Source organism: Limulus polyphemus, unplaced genomic scaffold (genome assembly GCF_000517525.1).
Source record: "Limulus polyphemus unplaced genomic scaffold, Limulus_polyphemus-2.1.2 Scaffold181, whole genome shotgun sequence".
Taxonomy (NCBI): domain Eukaryota; kingdom Metazoa; phylum Arthropoda; class Merostomata; order Xiphosura; family Limulidae; genus Limulus; species Limulus polyphemus.
This window is the reverse complement of record NW_013665791.1, coordinates 343894-363283: the sequence shown is the minus strand read 5'-3', so window position 1 is coordinate 363283 and position 19390 is coordinate 343894. Positions and strand designations below refer to the sequence as shown.

Genomic DNA, 19390 nt, shown 5'->3' with positions numbered 1-19390 from the left:
ACCTTTGTTTTTGCTAGCAACTATAATTTTAAAAGAGAACTTAATCATGTTAGTAGTAAGGTAAAGGTTATGTTTCTTTTGTCTTTAAGATAGAACTATAATGCAAAGCAGAATATTTTAAATTGTATTAGCAGTATTAAGGTAAAAGTTATTTTTCCTATGTTACCTTATAATATTCAAACGATGCACACAAATAAAAGAACTTAATAAACTGATCTTGGCCAAGAATATTATTAACAAAAATATTGTTACCTGGCTTGACCTGATGGCATTTTGAAAGGTCAGGCTCTAAGTAACAAACAAAACTTCAGGGACAGATTGACCCACTGGGACACCAGTCAATTGCCCAATGAGCTAGTGCATTTGATACATTCTTAGAAACTGATTTTAAATTCTAATGGTTTAGCCAGTATGCAGCACGTGATATTGTCAGGGTTGGTCTTTTAATGCCAACCTGTTCTTGTAAGTCTATGTCAGTTTATGTAGTATATTATACAGTTTATTGTCAGAAATGGTGACTACTGCAATTAGCAAAATAGAGTATCAAAAGAAATACGTTAATTAAAATTAATAAACTAGAAATTGACTGCATGTATAAAATGTGTCTTTCTGATGAACAATAAAAACATTTAAATTCTAAGACAAGCAACAAGATTTAAACATATAATGATATAAAAATGATAAAAACTAAATGAAATTATATGATTTTTGTAAATTTGAAACTAGATACTATTTATTAAGTTTGTTCTTAATTTTTTACACTTTGGTTCAGTATTTCCACTGTGAGAATGAAGAAATCAATGACACCTCTCCAGTCTGGAAAGGGTTATCTTTATTTTAAATTATAGGTATAATTTTCAAAGAGAAAGAAAATGAATTATATTAGCTGTAAGGTAATGGCTATGCTTCTTAAGTTCCATTCATTTTTAAATAGTAACTGTAAGTTTGGTTTTTGTTTTCAATTGATCTTATGGTTTTACTTATTGTTCCGATATGATACCTTACCTCATCTCACATAATAGTGCTGCCCTCTATATGCACAATTTTCACTCGTCACTGGCCTTGAAACTCCCACCTAACATCACACATTTTCTTGTGATATTGCTGCACTGTTGCATGCATATGAGCATATACTACAACCTTTCACCAATAGGAGTGCAACACACCCTCCTAGCATAGCTGGCTGCCTCTATACTGATTGTTCAATCATCACTTCTTAATTTGACACTCGTGTGTAAAGAAGCCTTTTTTTTTTGTGGAATTATCTACAAACACTTATTATGGAAATATTAAATGTTGGATTTTTGTTTTCCAACATTTTATGCATCAGCAGATTTTGTGGCTTTTATTTCCACATTCTTAATTCACATGTCAGTAACTTTCACTTTGTCTAGTATGGGACAACATGGTTTTTCGTGATTGACTAATTAACTAAAATGGCATCTAATTTGTCTTTACCTATTGGGGAGATGACAGCTATTGTGCATTGTGAAATGGAGTCTTTCATTCGGCCTGCACCATCTTCTGTACCTGAAATTCCTCCTGTTATGTTTCCCGTTCTTGACAGAAGGGATTTTGCCAGTTTTTTCACACCAACTACCTTTCCCTAATTTGCTGTCTTTTATCTACCTAAGTCTTTTTCATAGTTTTGGACCAGGGTTTTTAAGGTATGTTACTTTCTTTCTTTCTCTCCTTCACATTGTAATTCGTTCTCTACTTCTACCTTTTATGTGTTTACTTACCCTTCAGATATTCAAGTCCATATTGGATTAACTTCACCTCAACTTTGGTGCATGTATGCCTTATCCTCCCTACTTTTTACCTCCCTCATATGCCTTGGCATGAGTTCTAGCTGAATTACCTTTCTTAGACTCCCAAACTCTGAGGTCTTTTTTTCAGACTTGGGGGGGGGTCAGATTCCTTGTCTTCTGTTTGACTATCTTTGACTTAACTTTCCCCAGATTTGTTTTACACTCTTTTCTCTTTTATGTTATTTTTTCTCCATTCACTTCCTTTCCATTGTAATCCACCATTCCCCAGTAGGGATTTTAGCAGATTCTCATTCATTTATCTACTCTGCAGTGGTGTGTTTATCTTCTTCATTCTTATTGCTTCATATCTGGTTGACCTGTTGCTAGAATTTACTGGGTAGAGATGCTCTTCTTACCCAAATGCTTTTGCTTCATTTTTATCTCAAATACCTTTCTCTGGCTTTTTTCTTCCACGATGTTATTTTAGTGAAGTGCCCGATTCTCAGTAGTCATATTGTTGCTACATGCCAGTGTTCTTCCTCATCCTCACTGGTTTCCTGTCTCTCCCATGATTCTTCTTTACCTCTTTCTATCTCCCTTTCTCATGTTTTCTCTCCTTTCTCTGTTCCCACTTCCTTTTCCTCTGTTTCCATCTGTTCTTTCACTGCTCATAGACCATCAGTCTTGGTTGTGACTATCCAATTGGCTCAGAGACAGTAGGGACCCATTTTTTTCATTTACAGACATTACATGTCAGTTTGCAGCTGATTGTTGGGTACTTCGAGTTCTGTCAGAAGGCCTTAACCTTCGTTTTTCCACACTTCTTCCACTCTCTCCTGCTTCTGTTACTTTCCCTCCTCCAAAAGATCCTGTTTCTTGCTGGCATCAGTCCATGGCAATGTTGGACCTTTGGCCAAAGACACTATTGAATGGGTTTATCCTCTTCTCTAGGATTTTATTTGTGTCTTTTTGTTGTTCCAGAGAAGGCCTGGCATGGCCAGGTGGTTAGGGTGCTCGACTCGCAATCTGAGAGTTGCTGGTTCAAATCCCCATTTCTCTAAATGGGTTTGCCCTTTCAGCCATGGGGATATTATAATGTGATGGTCAATCTCACTATTCGTTGGTAAAAGAGTAGCCCAAGAGTTGGCAGTGGGTGGTGATGACTATCCTTCCTTCCCTCTAATCTTACACTACTAAATTATAGTTTTGCGTGAAAATAAAACAAACAAACAAATGTTCCCGAGAAAATAGGATTGGTGTCTGGTCATAGATATTTCACATCTTAATAGGTTTCTTGACCTCTTGCATTTTACCGTGAAGACTTTTTTCACCCTACAGTGATCTTTTGCTCCAGGTCTTTGCATGACTGAGGTAGATATCTCAGATGTTTTTTTCACATTTGGCTCCATCTCGCATTCCAACAAGTCTCTTTCAGCCATACTGTTCTCCTCATTTGGGAGGAAGCATATCTTGGTTGGTTGGTTAAACTGAAAACTCATATCTCTTACCTACTCAATATCTCATTCATTTGGATGTTTTTCAATTTGCATCTTCACAGGACCCTATCCTTCTCCTCTTCATTTGAGGGACATGGACTGATTAATTTCCCATGCCATATCCTCTCCTTTGTTCACTGTGCAAGAAGTTCTCTCTCTGTTTGGGACTTGGGCTTCCATGCAATCCCTTATACCCTTGGATTGTACTCCTAGGCAAAATCTACATTGGACTCTGCATGATCAATGGAACCTTGCTTGGGATCATTTGTCCTCCACCATTCACCTTCTTACTTAAAGACTTCACCTTGTGGCTTGACAAAACTAATATCACGGAGGGAGTTCCTCTTCCTTCCTTTCATCCAGGTCTCAACGTGTTTATAGATTTCCTGGATGAGATGGAGTTTATCTTGACTCTCAAGAGATTCTGGGTAGGTGGTCCCACAATGAATTAGCCCTTCATATCAATCTCTTAGAACTTTTGGTGGTATGTCGAGCAGTGGATTATTTTCTTATGAGGGTTTGTGGAAGTTTAGTAATGATTCATACAGACAACTCTACAGTTGTTTTCTATATCAATTGCCAGGGGGGAACTCGGTTTCACTCTCTTCCACATTCTTGACCTTCCTTTCCATGCCCATTCTTTACAAGTAGGACTAATGGCTTGTCATATTCCAGGTGCTCTGAATCTTGTTGTGGATCATCTCTCAAGACCTGTCTGGACACATATAAATGTGTTTGCCACTTATCTCAACACAAAACTTTCCCTTTTGTCGTCCCCAGTCCAGTCTATCAGCTCTCGCTGTCAATGCTTTCAGTCTGGACTGATCCAACCTCTTTCTCCATGCTTACCCTCATTTGAGGTACTATGCTGGGTCCTCCTGATAGCTTCATATTGGCCAGCTGAATCCTGGTTTCCTCTGTTGAACCTTCTCCATTCCTCTCTTCCTCTTCATCTACCTATATCATGATCTCTACTACTTCAGTCTCATTCCTCCGTCCCCCATCCAACAGTGTAGTCATTCTGACATCACGTATGAGATTCGTCCATTCCTTTGCAAGACATTTTGGACTCTCTTTATGGGTAGCCTTCCATCTTTCGCATTCTGTTTGTCTGTCCTCTTTCTGAATATTTTAAATCACTCTTTGACCAAGGTTTATCACTGTTGGCCATCACTGGCTACATAGCAGCTTTATCTAATACTTTCAGGTTTCCTCCATTACTGTCATGTATTTTCCTCTCCACTCCTTACTATGCTTTTCCATTCTTTTTGACACCTTAATCTCATGAAATGGCTTCATCAACTCATCTGTTTAGCTTGTGCTTCATTGGATGACAATTCATGTCATCTCTTCCAAGTTACCTCACATCAAATCCAACACCTAACTCTCTCCCTGGCTGCCCATTTCTGTCGTCTGTTGGAGAAGATTGTGCTGGCTGGCACATGGGCAACCCCCACATACTTTTGTCACACTTTATTTTCATCTTCTGGTCATTTCTATTTCATTGGGCTACAAACTTCCTTCTGTCACCATTCTTCCTACACTTTACTGGCTCTGACCTTTTTCTCTTACCTTTACAGGGCCCTCTTATACTTTACAGGATCCCACTAAGTGGCAAGTTATGCCTACCAGAGTATACTTAACTAAAACTGCACTATGTATGGCCTTTCAGGTCTGATATGGCACTCACTGATGAGATGGAATGCTCCACTAGATTGCTAGAGGTATTCTCACAGTATATAATTTACTAAACAAGGCCTGATCCAGACTGTACCCACTCGTGGAATATCATGAGTAAAGCAGTGTTGGAATAGCTGCCCATCCCTCTAATCCTACTTGAATAATTGGAACTGGCCTAATTTTATATATAGGGTTTTCATGGTCATCCATTGCACTGTAATAAGGTGTTGTGCTCCTCCAGGCTACTCAATGTGCTTTCACCCCCTTTTTTTATAGTGGTGTACAGGAGCCCTTACTACTTACCAGTTCCTAGCCATTGGGGTGGTGAACCATGAAGTATTCCTCCTGAGTGTGACAAATTCCACTCAGTTGAGGGTAGGGCAGTGGTGTTCTGTTGGTGTAGACAGTGCAGCTCATACTCCTACCATGGAATGAATGAAAAATTCCCGATGCTGCCTGGTTTTGGACTAGAGATGATCCACCACGTACAGTTCACCCCTCTGCCTGGCTCTCCACATCCTACCACTACGTGAATGTCAATTCCCAGGCAGTCTAATTTTGGATAGGCACAGGACCAGCCAACATAAGCCCTCACTCATGTGGTTGGTACAGACCCTCCTCCTACCACAGACCAGAAGGAAAATACCCAATGCTTCCTGGTTTTGAACTGGAGTTGACCCACCATGTATGCTTTCTCCCATCTTACTGTTGCTCAAATATCAGGTTCCTAGGTGTTCTTGTGTTGGATGTATGCAGGAACAGCATACATGAGCACTTCCTTGATTGGCAGAATGGAGATTGCTTTTCTCTTCTGCTTCCTGGGATTGAGGTGAAGTGGTATGGACCCTACTCCTACCATGGAGGATGAAAAATATCCAATGCCACCTGGTTTTGCACTGGAATTGACCCACCACTTACCGTCTGACAATACGTCTTTGGCACATCTATAATCCAGAATCAGATTCTAGATTGTGCTTGTTTTCTGTCCAAATTAGTAAAACATATCTTCAATATTGGCGTGTACCCTTGTCCAGACAAGGTGTGGTTTTCCACAAGTGTGCCTCTATACATTTCTTTGGTGTAGGCTGTCACATACCTTCAATATGGGTGAAGATTGCACCATGGTCCAGATGAGGTGGGTCTGCCATAGGTGTGCCCCTGTACATTTCGTAGGTATAGGGTATCGCACTCCATGGGTTCCCTTTAGGCATTTTCTAAAGGGAATGCATCTAGGTAATTTTTGCACCAGTTTCATCACCACTTTAATGGTATTGTATCAGAAGTTAACATTTTCCAACACTAAAAATGTATTACCTCCTCTCACACTTCCCACTCATCCTCCCCAATTATGGTGAATCTTTTCTTGTCTAATCTTGAAGTGATGATTGAGCAGTCAGTATAATTGGTTGGTTGTTTGTCATTGGTGCAAAGCAACTAGGCTATCTGTAGTATAGAGGGTGCCAGTTGTGTTAGGAGGGTGTGTTGCACTCCTATTGGTGAAGGGTTGTAGCATCCTCATTTGCATGTGAAAGCTCAGTAATATCACACAGAAATGTGTGATCTTAAATAGGAGTTTCAAGGCTAGTGGTGGGCAAAAATTGTGCATATAGAAAAGACAGCACTCAATTGGGAAACCTATTATGTGAGCAGAAGTAAGCATCTGTCAGCAATACATTTCCATTGTTGGAAAATGTTAACATCTTATAGATAGGTAAGAGAAACCATTAGATTCTGTTTCTCAATATTTACATATTAATTGTAAAGTAAGAGTGATCGAAGTAAAAAGAAATTAATTTGATTTTTTTAAACTGGAATTCGTGTGTACTTAAGCAACCTTAAAAATATGACAAAAGTGATCAGATAAATCCTTGTCATATTGATAGTGAGTTTTGATTATTTACTAGTACAGGTAGTTCTTGGCTTGCTATCAAATATGATCTGATATTGATGCTTTTAGTTTTAATTTCATATTGTAATTTTTGTCAATTTTCTCACCAAACTGATCAATGTTTTTAACTTGTTAAGAGCATTTAATATTCACTTTTACCTGTATACTAGAGAAATATATAGTTGGGTTATTTTGGCTATCATCACCATATCAAGAGAATTATATCATGTTTTTACATCGTATTAAGTTATTAAGTAAGAGTGTTCATACTTTCTTGTAGAAATAAAGTATATATACATATGTATTTTTATTTATTTTTTGTCATGTTTATAGGCTAAACAGCTAATCCATGTGTGTAACCCTATGCTGGTAGAAGAGGCCATAGCAGTGTGGGAAAGTGCCAAACCAGTTATTGATGTTACCCAGCTTACAAAGAATTCCTCTCAATCACATACACAGTTACATCTAGGTCAGTCAGTAGACATATGTGGAATTAGCAGTAAGGATCCTCCTGATAAGGGTGTAAAGTTACAACGCCAGCATTCATTACCCAATAGTGTAGACAAATATTTTAATGGTGCTGGTGTAAATGAATCTTCTAATCAAGATCACAATATTCAAAATGAAGATACTGAACAAGAATTAGCATCATGCCACAATGAAAGTAGTAAAATTAATAACTGTGTGTCAGAAACGGGTGCCAAAGCTCTCTCTGCACAAACTTCAGAATATAAAGAGAAGGAAGGAGTGTTGGGTGATCAGTTGAAAAGACGCAGTCTGTGTTTACCGTTAGGAGGTGTTGCAGATGTCACACTTCAGAAGAATAATATTGTATTAGAAGAGCTGTCCTCACCCCTTGGCATGTTTGAAGAATTTGAACCCTTGGTACGTTGGCACCTAGTCCTTTCTAATTTTATATAACTTGTTTATCATTGAAAGACTTAGATTGAACAAATATTTTATATCCCAATTTATTGAAAGCTATGTTAAATCAGGGATTGTTGTAACAGCTCCCTATAAATATTTAAATGTTTCTGAGGGTTGACAAAAATTGACATGGGAAAAATGGAAATCTTATTGACCCAACCATCTAATAAATACAAACTATTCAGGCAGCCAATGATACAAGTATTAATATTTCTAGCCTGATTTGAAAGCTAGTACAGCTGACCTTTAGTTTGAATCATAAAGTTAATAAGCTAAATACTTTAATTTATTTCAGGTATTTTTGAAGAAAATAAAAATCTAAATTTCCAAATTGAATATAATTATGGAAATTAAAGATATAAGGTATGGTATGATTATTTATATTCTTCATATTATGAAATAGTATATCTGTCAAGAAGCTGATGCACATTTTGATGTCTAGCAGTGAAGCTGATAAGGGTTGAATATTTAGGGTAAATTAGGGTTCTATTCAGATTGGGTAACATATTTCAAAGAGGAACTTAGATAATTGTTAACTTTTTGCAAAGTTTCAGTGTAATCAAAATAATGATTCTTGAGGAAAGTTTAGTTTTTGATTTGATAAAAATTAATTTTATTAGTGTTAGTAATGTGGAAAAAGCTAACTTTGATCTCATTATCATTTTTATGTTCCTCGGTGGCTCAGCATTAAGCGTGGTGCTTTATGTTTCTCAATTCCAACAATGGAGACAATGCAGATAGCCCATTGTGCAGCTTTTCACTAAAACATATTTGTTTTTCATAATGCTTCCTGTCATTTTAATTTGAAAATTAAACTGTTTATAATACACAGTTGTCTTCGAAACAATGTAATTATTAAATTATTTTCTCTTTAGGACCTAACACACTTGAATATCAAGGCCAGTACAATGTGTATGGCAAGCAAAGTACAACTATTAACTAATGAACTGGAAACAGCAAACGGTAGTGCTGTTAGAAATTTGTCACCTACCAACGAGGTGGCAGATTTACATACAAGTAATATGATCTGTCAGTCAAAACAACACAAAACTAATCAAGATTGGATATCTGAGCTCTCTCCTAGTGCTAGAAAGCTACGACAAGCTATGCTTTGCCTTCAGCGGACGGCTCGGCTGACATATGGATTTTTGTCACTTAAGGTAATGGTTTTTAATTATAACTGTGAAGTATTTACTTGTTGCTATACTTATTATTAATAAAAACTTGTTTGAAGATTTTTTTGTGAAAATTACTACTGAAAAAAGAGGAACTAGAGAAATGTTATCAGAAAAATTAATTTCTGTGAAAAAGAGTGTTAGATAAATGATTGGTATAATTTCTCAGAGTAAGTAAAATAATTGTAATTGAGCCTCTTTCTTTTATTATTCATTAGAAGTTGATCTATCTCTTTATATTGGCCACTAATCTGTGTTTTAGTAATCAGTTTTTGAGTCAACAAACTTGCTCCAACTTGTTGACATAAAATAATGTGAAAACAGTGTTTTGTAGTTAGAGCAAAATCCATGAACATATGGTAGGCTCTCTTTTCCCCAAATAGTTGGGACAATCTCTGAGTGCTGCTTCAAATAATTCACAGGGAAGGTGAGATGGGGATTTACCTTCTCTAATTTTTCTCCATGTCTCTTTCTTTTTTCATCATCATCAACCAATTACTTATAATATGTGGTGTTGCCTGCTACTTTTTTTATTACTAATAAAAAATGGTATTTCATTTTATATTTTTTTAAAAAGTGAGGAAATGAATAATTTTAAAACATATCTACTGCCTTGTATACACAATAATTTGCTATTGCTGCAAAGGTATAACAAATTTATAAGAAAGCATTCAATTGCTAAGAGATAGTGCTTAAGATTGATTGATTCAGTTTTTCATTTTCTGGACGGCTGTACTGAGATGAGAAGTAGATAGTATGTTAGCCTAATTGTAAACAAGTATTCTATACCAGCTACTTTATATGGAAAAAAAAAATACATAATTTTTCAAAAAACAGTTTCTAAATTTTAAAAATCCATTTGATACACACTTGCATTACACATTTATTAGATTTGTTTGAGTACTTGTAAGATACCTATGAAATATTTGAATATCATCATAGACTAATGCATCTACATATAAATCTACAAAGAAATAAAAGCTTGTGGACATTTATAACTGTATTTACATGTTGTTTTTTTCATATTGGTAAGACTATTCATTAAGAATGATATTAATAAATTTTTATTTGATTCTCTTGAATATATTAACACAATAATTAATTATTAAAATAATTTAAAACTATTCTGTGGTTGACTTTAATGATCTCACTGTTCAGTTTAATGGATATTTTTATTTCCTACATTTATCATTTTGGAATTATGATTAACACTGAGTAATGAGTGAAAATGAGACTAAGTATTGAAATTGATTTAATAGGATGAAACTCCATTAAACACTAAAAAGTACTGTAGTGGTAAAAGGAGACTCACTCACATGTCCTAATGTTCATGTGCTATATTTCAACAGCCTTGGCCTTGCTACATAGAGCACATTTCAAAATGACAGATTTTTCTGTAGTTTCCAGTAAGTAGCAAAAGGTTTCAGGTCATGATCATAAGCCATATTTGGGCAAAATACCTGATGCGCATTTACCAATCCTAGCAATAACAAATATTCCTTATTAATGTTAAAATGATTAGTAATAATTACATTAGCTTACATATAAGCTTTACTGGATAAAAGTATTGTATTTTCATAAAAGAACACTACAATTCAAGCATTTAGTATTTTGAGTACTCACCTGAGAATGAGAAATGGAACTGAATGTACTTTAGATATTATTCAGACAATAGATGCTAATGGTCTATATAAATATCAGTAAACACCTTTATTTAATCCTTCCCTGAAAGTAGAGCCTTGTGATCCATATAAATATCAGTAAATACCTGTATTTAATCCTACCCTGGAAGTTGAAGTTTTTGATCCATATAATTATCAATAAACACCATTATTTAATCCTACCCTGACATTAAAACTGTGTGATCCATATAAATATCAGTAAATAGCTGTATTTAATCCTATTCTGAAAGTTGAACTTTGTGATCCATACCAATATCAGTTAACACCTGAATTTAATCCTACACTAATTCTAGAACCCTGTGATCCATATAAATATCAATAAACATCTCTATATGATCCTTTCCCATCAGAACTTTGTAGAACAATTTAAATAATGTAGTAACTTTTAAATAAAACTCACTTGAGAATAAGCTGGTTGTTAGAGTCTAGATAGAGATTTGTTGATATTTTCTTCACTTGTTTATGTTGATAATAAATTTTCACTTTCTTTTAATTCTTGATCTGTTCCTTTAAGTAGAACAGCATTAGACAACCCAGTGGTTAATGTGGCAGACTGTGGATCTGAGGCTCTGTGGTTTGTACCAGTCACAGGCAAAAAATAAATCATGCTCTGCACTGTGGGCCATGGGTGCATTATAGAAAAATTATGGTCAAATCTCTATTCAGTCCACAAGAGTTGACAGTGGTGGATGTTGACTAGCTACCTTCCCTCTAGTCTGTCACTTCAAAATGAGGGATGACTAGCACAAGTAGCTATTGAGTAGCTTTACACAAAATTCAACAAACACACAAAGCATTGGGCAATACCACTCCTATGCTCAGAAACAATATCATACATGCCATTGCTTATATTAACTGTAAATTTTATCTTCAGTTCTCTCTTTGAAAGTTTTTCTCCTATAGGTAAAAAATATTGTTATTATATAACTCTTATAACCTACTAAGGATTCAACCAATTATGAGAATCATCTGATCTTTGTTTTCTTAGTTAAATCCTTTTCATACCAACAGTTTTCCATGGAATGGCCTGGTATAGCCAAGTGGCTAGAGCACTCAACTTGCATTTTGCAGGTTTCGGGTTTGAATCCCTGTCACTGAACATGCTCACACTTTCAGCCATGGGAGCATTATAATATGGTGGTGGGCAGTATTGACTAGCTGCCTTCCATCTATTCTATCACTACTAAATTAGGGACGATTAACACAGATAGCCCTTGTGTAGCTTTATATGAAATTCAAGCCAAAACAATCTCCACAGATCAAATAAAATTAGTTGATGTTACAGGTATTTTCATTTTTTTTTGTAATGTAGATAGAGTTATTATAATGAAGTTTTATTTCATAACAGTACATTTTTAGAGAAAATAAACATTTCATCATTTATGAAATTTGGTTCTTATAGAGATCCTTTTTCAGTATGTGGTCCACTTCTGTTATATATTTTTTTAATTATTAAACTAGTAATTCAGTAAAAGTTCTATTATCCAGCATCTCCACATTGTAATTAGAAATTTCAATATCTCAAAATCTCATTATAGGAACCAACATTCATTACAATTCCATTTGGAATGTCTTGGAACATTCTTGAAGCTTCTTTAAAATAATCGAAGCTGCTTCTTAGTGGTGCTACTGTAGCTTTGTTTACATTGTTTCCCACAGGCAAGCTTCAGTTGTTTGCTGCCTTTAAAGTGATTCACATTGTGCCTAATTTATTTATGTTACTTACATCTTGATGTTATGTTTTTTTTTACAATGTGCTAAAATGTTTTGTGTAAAATATTGTAACAGAAATGCTTTTATAACTGATATTTTCACCTATCCAGCACCATTTAGATCTGGCAGATGCTGAATAACAAAGCTTTTATTGAATTTTTTTGTAAGATATTACTTTTTATCTACCTACTTCCATATAAATAATGGTTTTTACATATAACATCTGTTGCAGGAACCACATCACCGGGCTTCAATGAGCTACATGATCAGATATAGGCGAGATGTTGTATTTTCACAGGCAGTGAGTGTAACTAGTTTTATAATTATTAAAGATAATGTTTTTAAACTTAATAGTATTAATTTCAAATTAAGGAAGCAATTATCAATTTCAGGCATGCCTGTCAAAACTACTAGATTACTTTAATACATTGGATATTTAAGTTCTTAAGTTTTTAAAAGCTGCAACATGCTATGTATTACATAAAGTGGACAGCGAACAGATATATGGGTTTTTGTCATTTAAGGTATTAATTAATGTGAATTATTCACAAGATATTGGAACTGCTATTTAATGTAAACTGTGAAAAAAAATTTTATACAGACAATTAATATAAATTAATAAGTCATGTAACTTTCACAAGTAGAAGTGTCACTGATTTCTTTTTTATCCACATTTTTAAACAATTTGCAATAATTATCAATGATCATAGCCTAAGTACTCTTCATGTTTGTTAGGTACTTGTTAGAAGCACTATAACAGTCACTAGAATGTGTATTGCCTACTTCTGTGATTTTTATTGTATACAATTTATGAAACTAAATAATTTTGTAAAACACATAAATATCTTATTTGTTAACATATTAGAGCAAGGCTTTTTGTTTTTCTATGTCTTTTTAATATTTCTTTTTAGTCATGTTATGAGTCTGCAAGCAAATGCCTTATTTGTAGCACTATGGCTGAAAGTAGTGTGTATTCGTTTTTTGTTAAGAATTGGTTGTATAGTACGTAATAACATTAGGTGAAATTTAGCTAAATGTGCCAATTGATCTGACATTACGTCTTCTTGTAAACACTTTATAGTTTTATATAATACAGAAAAACTAATTTAAGTTGAACTATGTGTGACAAAAACATTTAAGGCAAATAGGATTATAGTTTTAATAATCTGATGATAAATAAACATTTTTTACATGAAAAAAACTTTAATTTGTAGTTAATACTCTAAACTGCCTTATACTTCACCAGTCATTTTCATATGCTAACATTTGTTCGGAATATATTCTTTAGTTGTAGTTCACTACCCTTATGAAATGTTGACTTTATGTGGTTTGTTAAATTGATAGTACTTTTCAGTATATACCACTGCATCTTAACTACTCTGAGCAGATGTAGTGATAATGCTCTTCAGTTTGTTACTGTAGTCAAATGTCTCTTGTGTGCTTTTTTGTGTTTATCTATCCTTGATGGTTTCAAGAAGTTTAAGATGTTTCTCTTTCTGTGAAAGTTTCAAGTAAACCTTATTTAGCTGTATTAGAATATTACAATGTTTCTCTGTGTGTATTTGCTACCACTAACCATATCATCGAATTAGGTTTAAAGTGTTTTTGTAGTCAACTGTATGGTAATATTTAACATACATGTGTTGATAATATTTTTGTCATTAACTACTACTTGACCTACATTTGGAATGTTCTTGCTGTAAATTTCTTTGTTGCTTTAGCTGCCAGTTTAGCTGTTGAAGTTTCAGATGTTCAACTTCTGAAGTATCTTTTTTTAGCTACTTCTCTAACCAGATATATATAGATGTGTTTGCCACTAATATTTTGTCATTATAGCTGAACATACTATACAGATTTAAGATGTCTTTTGCTAATGGTTTAATTATTTTAGAAGATACCAATCTAACCAGATATAAGATGTTATTACTGCTAATGTCTTTGTTATTATAACTGGAAACACAAGCCAGACGGATTTATAATATTTATACTGTTGTCTTTGTTATTATAGCTGGCCATTTTAGCAAGGTTTAATATGTTTTTACTGATATCATGTTTGTTTTTGTAGTAACTACTGAAACCACAATTAAAATATTTTCAATGCCAATATTTTTTGTTTGTTGCTGTAGCTGACCACTTTAGTAACTGGTTTAATGACAGTCTTATGGTGCCAACAGCCAGATCCTATCTTTCTTAATCATTTAATATCAGCTGGCCTGCTAGCACAATTCCTTGGACTCTTGAGTTGCTATGGTGATGAAATGGGAATGCTTGAAGATATGATGGTAGGGGTGGAGGACTTGAGGAGGATAATGTTCTGGTTAGAACCAGCTCGTCATAGTGAAAATACACCTCAGCCTCGTATAGAGGGAAACAGGTACTTTTGTAAGAGAATACAATTATATTTTTTCGTTGAAAACCATATCTTACAATAGAACCATTTGGATAAAATAAACTTTCTGTGTTTTGATAAACTGTTAGCATAATACTTTAAGAATTATAATTTTTGATAACTGGATTTATGTGAAAGGTTTTGTTTTAAACCATAGCCACATTAGTTAGTACAGGTGACTTATCTTTATGAATTCACACCCAGTCAGCATTCATTGACATACTGCTTACCAGAGATTATAAACTTACAAAATGTTTATTAGAAAGGTGACACTAAGATATATGATTTTCATTCCTCAAAGGGACTTAGGAAAGGTATTATTATTATATTTATAATGATATAAATAACATCTGAATTAGTTAATCCTCACCAGTCTAGGTTTCCCACTTTCTGTTCTTATATTTAACTTGATCAGTATACTCTGGTTACTGTCTGAGTACTTGCAGATAATTTTTTTTTGTAGCTGCTGATAAAAGAATGTTGAAAATCTCTGACAATTTAAGTATACATTGTCCTAATTTTAGTTCTTAATATTTAAAAAACAAAGATTTAAAATATAGTAATTACTTAGTTTCTTTAGTACTCCTGTCTTTGTAACCTTAAATTTAGGTCAATTAATAAAAAGCAATGATTTATTTCTGCTGTTAACCAGAATTGACAGAAAATTTATCTGAAATCATATTTTCATTTCTTCTCTTTGTAGCATAACTATTCAAACAATTCCACAGCCAAAATATAATCTTACAATTAGTACAAACATTTTATTCATATAGCTGACAACTGATAATCCTTTTATATCTAGCATTTTTTTGTTCTGAAAAATCTTGTATGTCAAAAAAAGGAACATTACCAGAGCAAGTTATATTTTATTTCTTAACCAAGCAGGGGTAACTGTATCTTCTTTTTTGTTGATATATATATATAACCAAGCAAGGGTAACTATCTTCTTTTTATATATATATATATAACCAAGCAAGGGTAACTGTATCTTCTTTTTTGTTGATATGCATAACCAAGCAAGGGCAATTGCATCTTCTTTTTTTATTGACATATATACATTCTTGTAGATTATGTTTAGAGCAAAGCATCCAAACTTAACTGTAACTACTTTGTTGCTGGTGTATGTAAATCCTAGCAGATGATATTTGTAATAAATCCTAATTGTATGAGCTCTGTTACTTTTAAATTTTTTTATATTTTAGTATTGATAAGTTTGAATATCTGTTGTAATTTAATCATAGGTATACTTCTTTGTTCATGGGCTTAGTTTGGCCTTGCGGTTAGGGCACTTGACTCCCAATATGAGAGCTGCTAGTTCAAATCACTGTTACCAAACATGCTCGTCCTGTATGGTTGCCATCTGGGCCAGCCACCCAGGTGTAAAAATTCTTGGCTTACAAAACTACCCCAAGTTAGGTGGGATTAAGATCATTATGAAGAATTCTTAGTATTTTTCATAAATGTTGTGCATAATTATAGTTAATGAGTACTTGATCATTAATCAAATAAAGTGCAATCTACATCTAACCTTATAAAGCACAAACCATGGACAGTTTTTGAAGTTCATAATAATTATGTCATTGACATAGCAATGAAGTTTGATGTATACTGAAGCTGTATGGTATCAAAGGTAAGAAATTGTTACCATTAGTATATACCTATGAAGTATTTGTAAAATATATTAAGTAACATTTAAAGCATGCTACCATGTTCTTACCTCTAAATAAACATTTTTTCTTAGGTAGTAGTAAAAATGTATTAGAAAACACTTAACTGTTACAAAAAAAAGTGACAGAGAATTAAAAATTACCCATGTGCTATGGTGGATTTTTCATGACACTGAATACTGAGAGTTATTTTTTGTTTTAAATTTTTATGTATTTTATAGATGAATTACACCTGGAATATTATCTTCATAAGCATGCTGTCAATGAACTATTTATTTTACAGAGCCTTCCTAACTCTTGTTGTTCCTGCACCAGAATCTGTGATGTCAATGTTACCTAAAGGAAAACAGCATGGTTGTCGCTTCTCTCTTACACCGGTGTTCCTGAATATTGGCATTAATGAACAAGCCACACTTGCTGAAAAGTGAGTGGATAGGAAACATTGTTATAAGTTGGGTCTATTTTAAATATATTGTTGGATTTTTGTTTTATTATATTTATGCCTCAAAGATTTCTTAGAGAAAATGATTTTTTATAGCAAAATGGAGGAAGTGATACTGGACTTGGTCAGTCATAATGAGCAACTGAAAATTATTTATGTCTGAAAAATAAATTAAATTATACACTAAAAAACAGATACTACTATAGTTATGAAGGAAAAAAAGTATCAGTACCTTCATTTATGTTGTTTTTGGCCTGTGGTATTGAGTGGTCACTCAGATCATTTCAATTCACACTTGCAACTCCACTACAAATATTTAGCTAAGACATGTAAGTGTAATGCATATTTAATTATTTCATGTATAAAAAAAGTCAAAGTGTTACAGACTTTCATTTGTCTCATATTTCCAAGTGTTGTAACTGTAAACATTGCACCTATAAATTATTATGTTTTTGATGGTTCCCAATCTTATGTTTATTATAGTCTTCTAAGGTGAGACATCTAGTAAGAATATTGAGGTTTAGTGTTTAGGCTAGGTTTGTGATGGCAAACTATTTAAATTCTGTTTTTTTATCTTAATATATTAAGTTTATTTACATAAAACAAATATAAGCATTAAATAAAAATCGAGATTATGTCTCAATCGAAAATTGTCATCAAAATATAATCCTTATGAAAATAATGATGGTTCCATTTTTAAAGGTAGTCATTGTTCACCAATACATCTTTGTTAATTGTGCTGTATGTATAATTCGTAGTGGGAAGTTTACTGCTTCGATACAAAAATATCTAAGATGAAAAGAAGTATTTTTTGTTTTTTCAAAGCAATTTTTCACAATAAGATTTCAAAAACTTTACAAAATAAAGTAAGATATATATATATATACTGTTTAAATTTTTGTCTTTTTCACACACCTAATCTAGATACTATTTGAAACATTTAATGCTATTTGGTTAACTATTTTCACTGTAAAAACATAAAAGATCATTGGAGTGCTTTAGCCACCTTTGTGGTCCAGAAAGGGTTAAATAACTTGAATATTTCAGGTGATTATTAATAGTTCAGGAATGGTGTGTCTGTTTTGAGGATTTAAGAACTTAAAGCATAGGTTTTTGTCGGCCATTATTACGACTGTAATCCAAAAGTCTTCTGCTTTGAATATCTGATAACAGATTTCTGTTAATCATCATCAGGTTTGGAGATGTCTCTCTTCAGGATCGAGTAAATCAAGAAGGAGTTAACTTACTGAAAGAATATCATCGGCGATGTCAGAAGGCTCCATCAAAAGTGGAAAAGTCTACTGTAAGAGGTAACAATACCTTTGTGTTATTGGCATTAATTTGTACATTTAAGTAAGTTGGATAGTTAGTCAAATACGTGTTTTTGATGTACCATTTGTACATGTATCACTTTTAGCAGTTATATACATGTTTACTTTATTAGACTTAATATAGAGTTCCTCTATAATGAAAATTTAAACTGTCATTTACATTTTCAGTTTCATGATGATTTTTATGTTAGATATTTTTCATCTAATTTCAGACTTTCTCTTATTGAGCTTACTCATGTTATCTATGTATGAAAATCAAAGTTGCTAAGGAATGAAAAATTAATACCATATTTTTCTGACTCTAAGAAAGTTAAGTAACTGTTGGACTTCAGAACTATTTATATAAAAATATACACTAGACCCTAGAAATTGAATATTAAGAATAGTGACCTATTTGGCATATGTAGCATTGAGTCTCTGAGAGTACCATGTGTATTGGTTACACTTGTACTGGTCATTCAGAACTGTTAGTTTAATCATTCATTTGACCTTAGCACTAAACATTATAATGTAGAATATGTGATTTCTGGACTCTTGCATGGTGCACTTAAAGACAGCTGCCTAACAAGATTGATTAAGCATGATAGGGTGAACAGGAAAAGAAAAGAGTGTTTCTAAAGAAATATATGTTTAGTTATCATTAGTAAATCAGAATAAGGTGAATGTAATAAGTTCAAACAAACATTGGTGCTATACTGAATGTTGGTTTGGTTTTTGCCTGGCAGTTATTTTGATTTGAAAGTAATTATCTCCTAAGAAGTAATTATTAATCAAGGGTGCTCGAAGATTAAACAATCCTCCTTCACCCTGCTCGTGGTAATAGATTACATTTCGTTTAGTGGTTACCGGAGTAATGAGCCGTATGGGCAAATGATAATTAATTAACTAAAAAGAAAAAATGAATAACAATAATAATATTTGTATATATGTATATCTGCATATATACATTGGATGGTCGTATGAAGGAGAGGCAGGTAGGCAGAAGTGAAGGCAAGTCCAAGTCGGAGCAGAAACAGAGACCGGTTGTTCTTTGAAGAAGGAGTAAGTCGCCAGCCAAATATGACAAGTTATCGAAACAAAATGATGCAAACAGGCCTTTACAGGGCCTGGCGAGGATCAGTGGATCAAGGTGCCAAGGCTGGGATCTGTGGATTTGATGCCTGAGAATTAGATGTGGGGGGAAACGGGAGTACCCGAGAAAACCCACTTTCACTAGTCGGGACCAAATAGAAGCCCGACTAGTGCCCAG

At 33.7% G+C, this 19390-nt stretch overlaps 1 protein-coding gene across 1 annotated transcript in view; it reads left to right on the top strand.

Moving 5' to 3' along the window:
- LOC106478114 (type I inositol 3,4-bisphosphate 4-phosphatase-like) overlaps positions 1-19390 on the top strand; it is a 66277-nt gene that overhangs the window by 33120 nt on the left and 13767 nt on the right. Inside the window, 6 exon segments of the mRNA XM_022381646.1 lie at positions 7149-7700; positions 8618-8902; positions 12545-12613; positions 14439-14686; positions 16652-16792; positions 18005-18120. Of these exon segments, the coding sequence (XP_022237354.1) occupies positions 7149-7700; positions 8618-8902; positions 12545-12613; positions 14439-14686; positions 16652-16792; positions 18005-18120 (1411 nt within the window).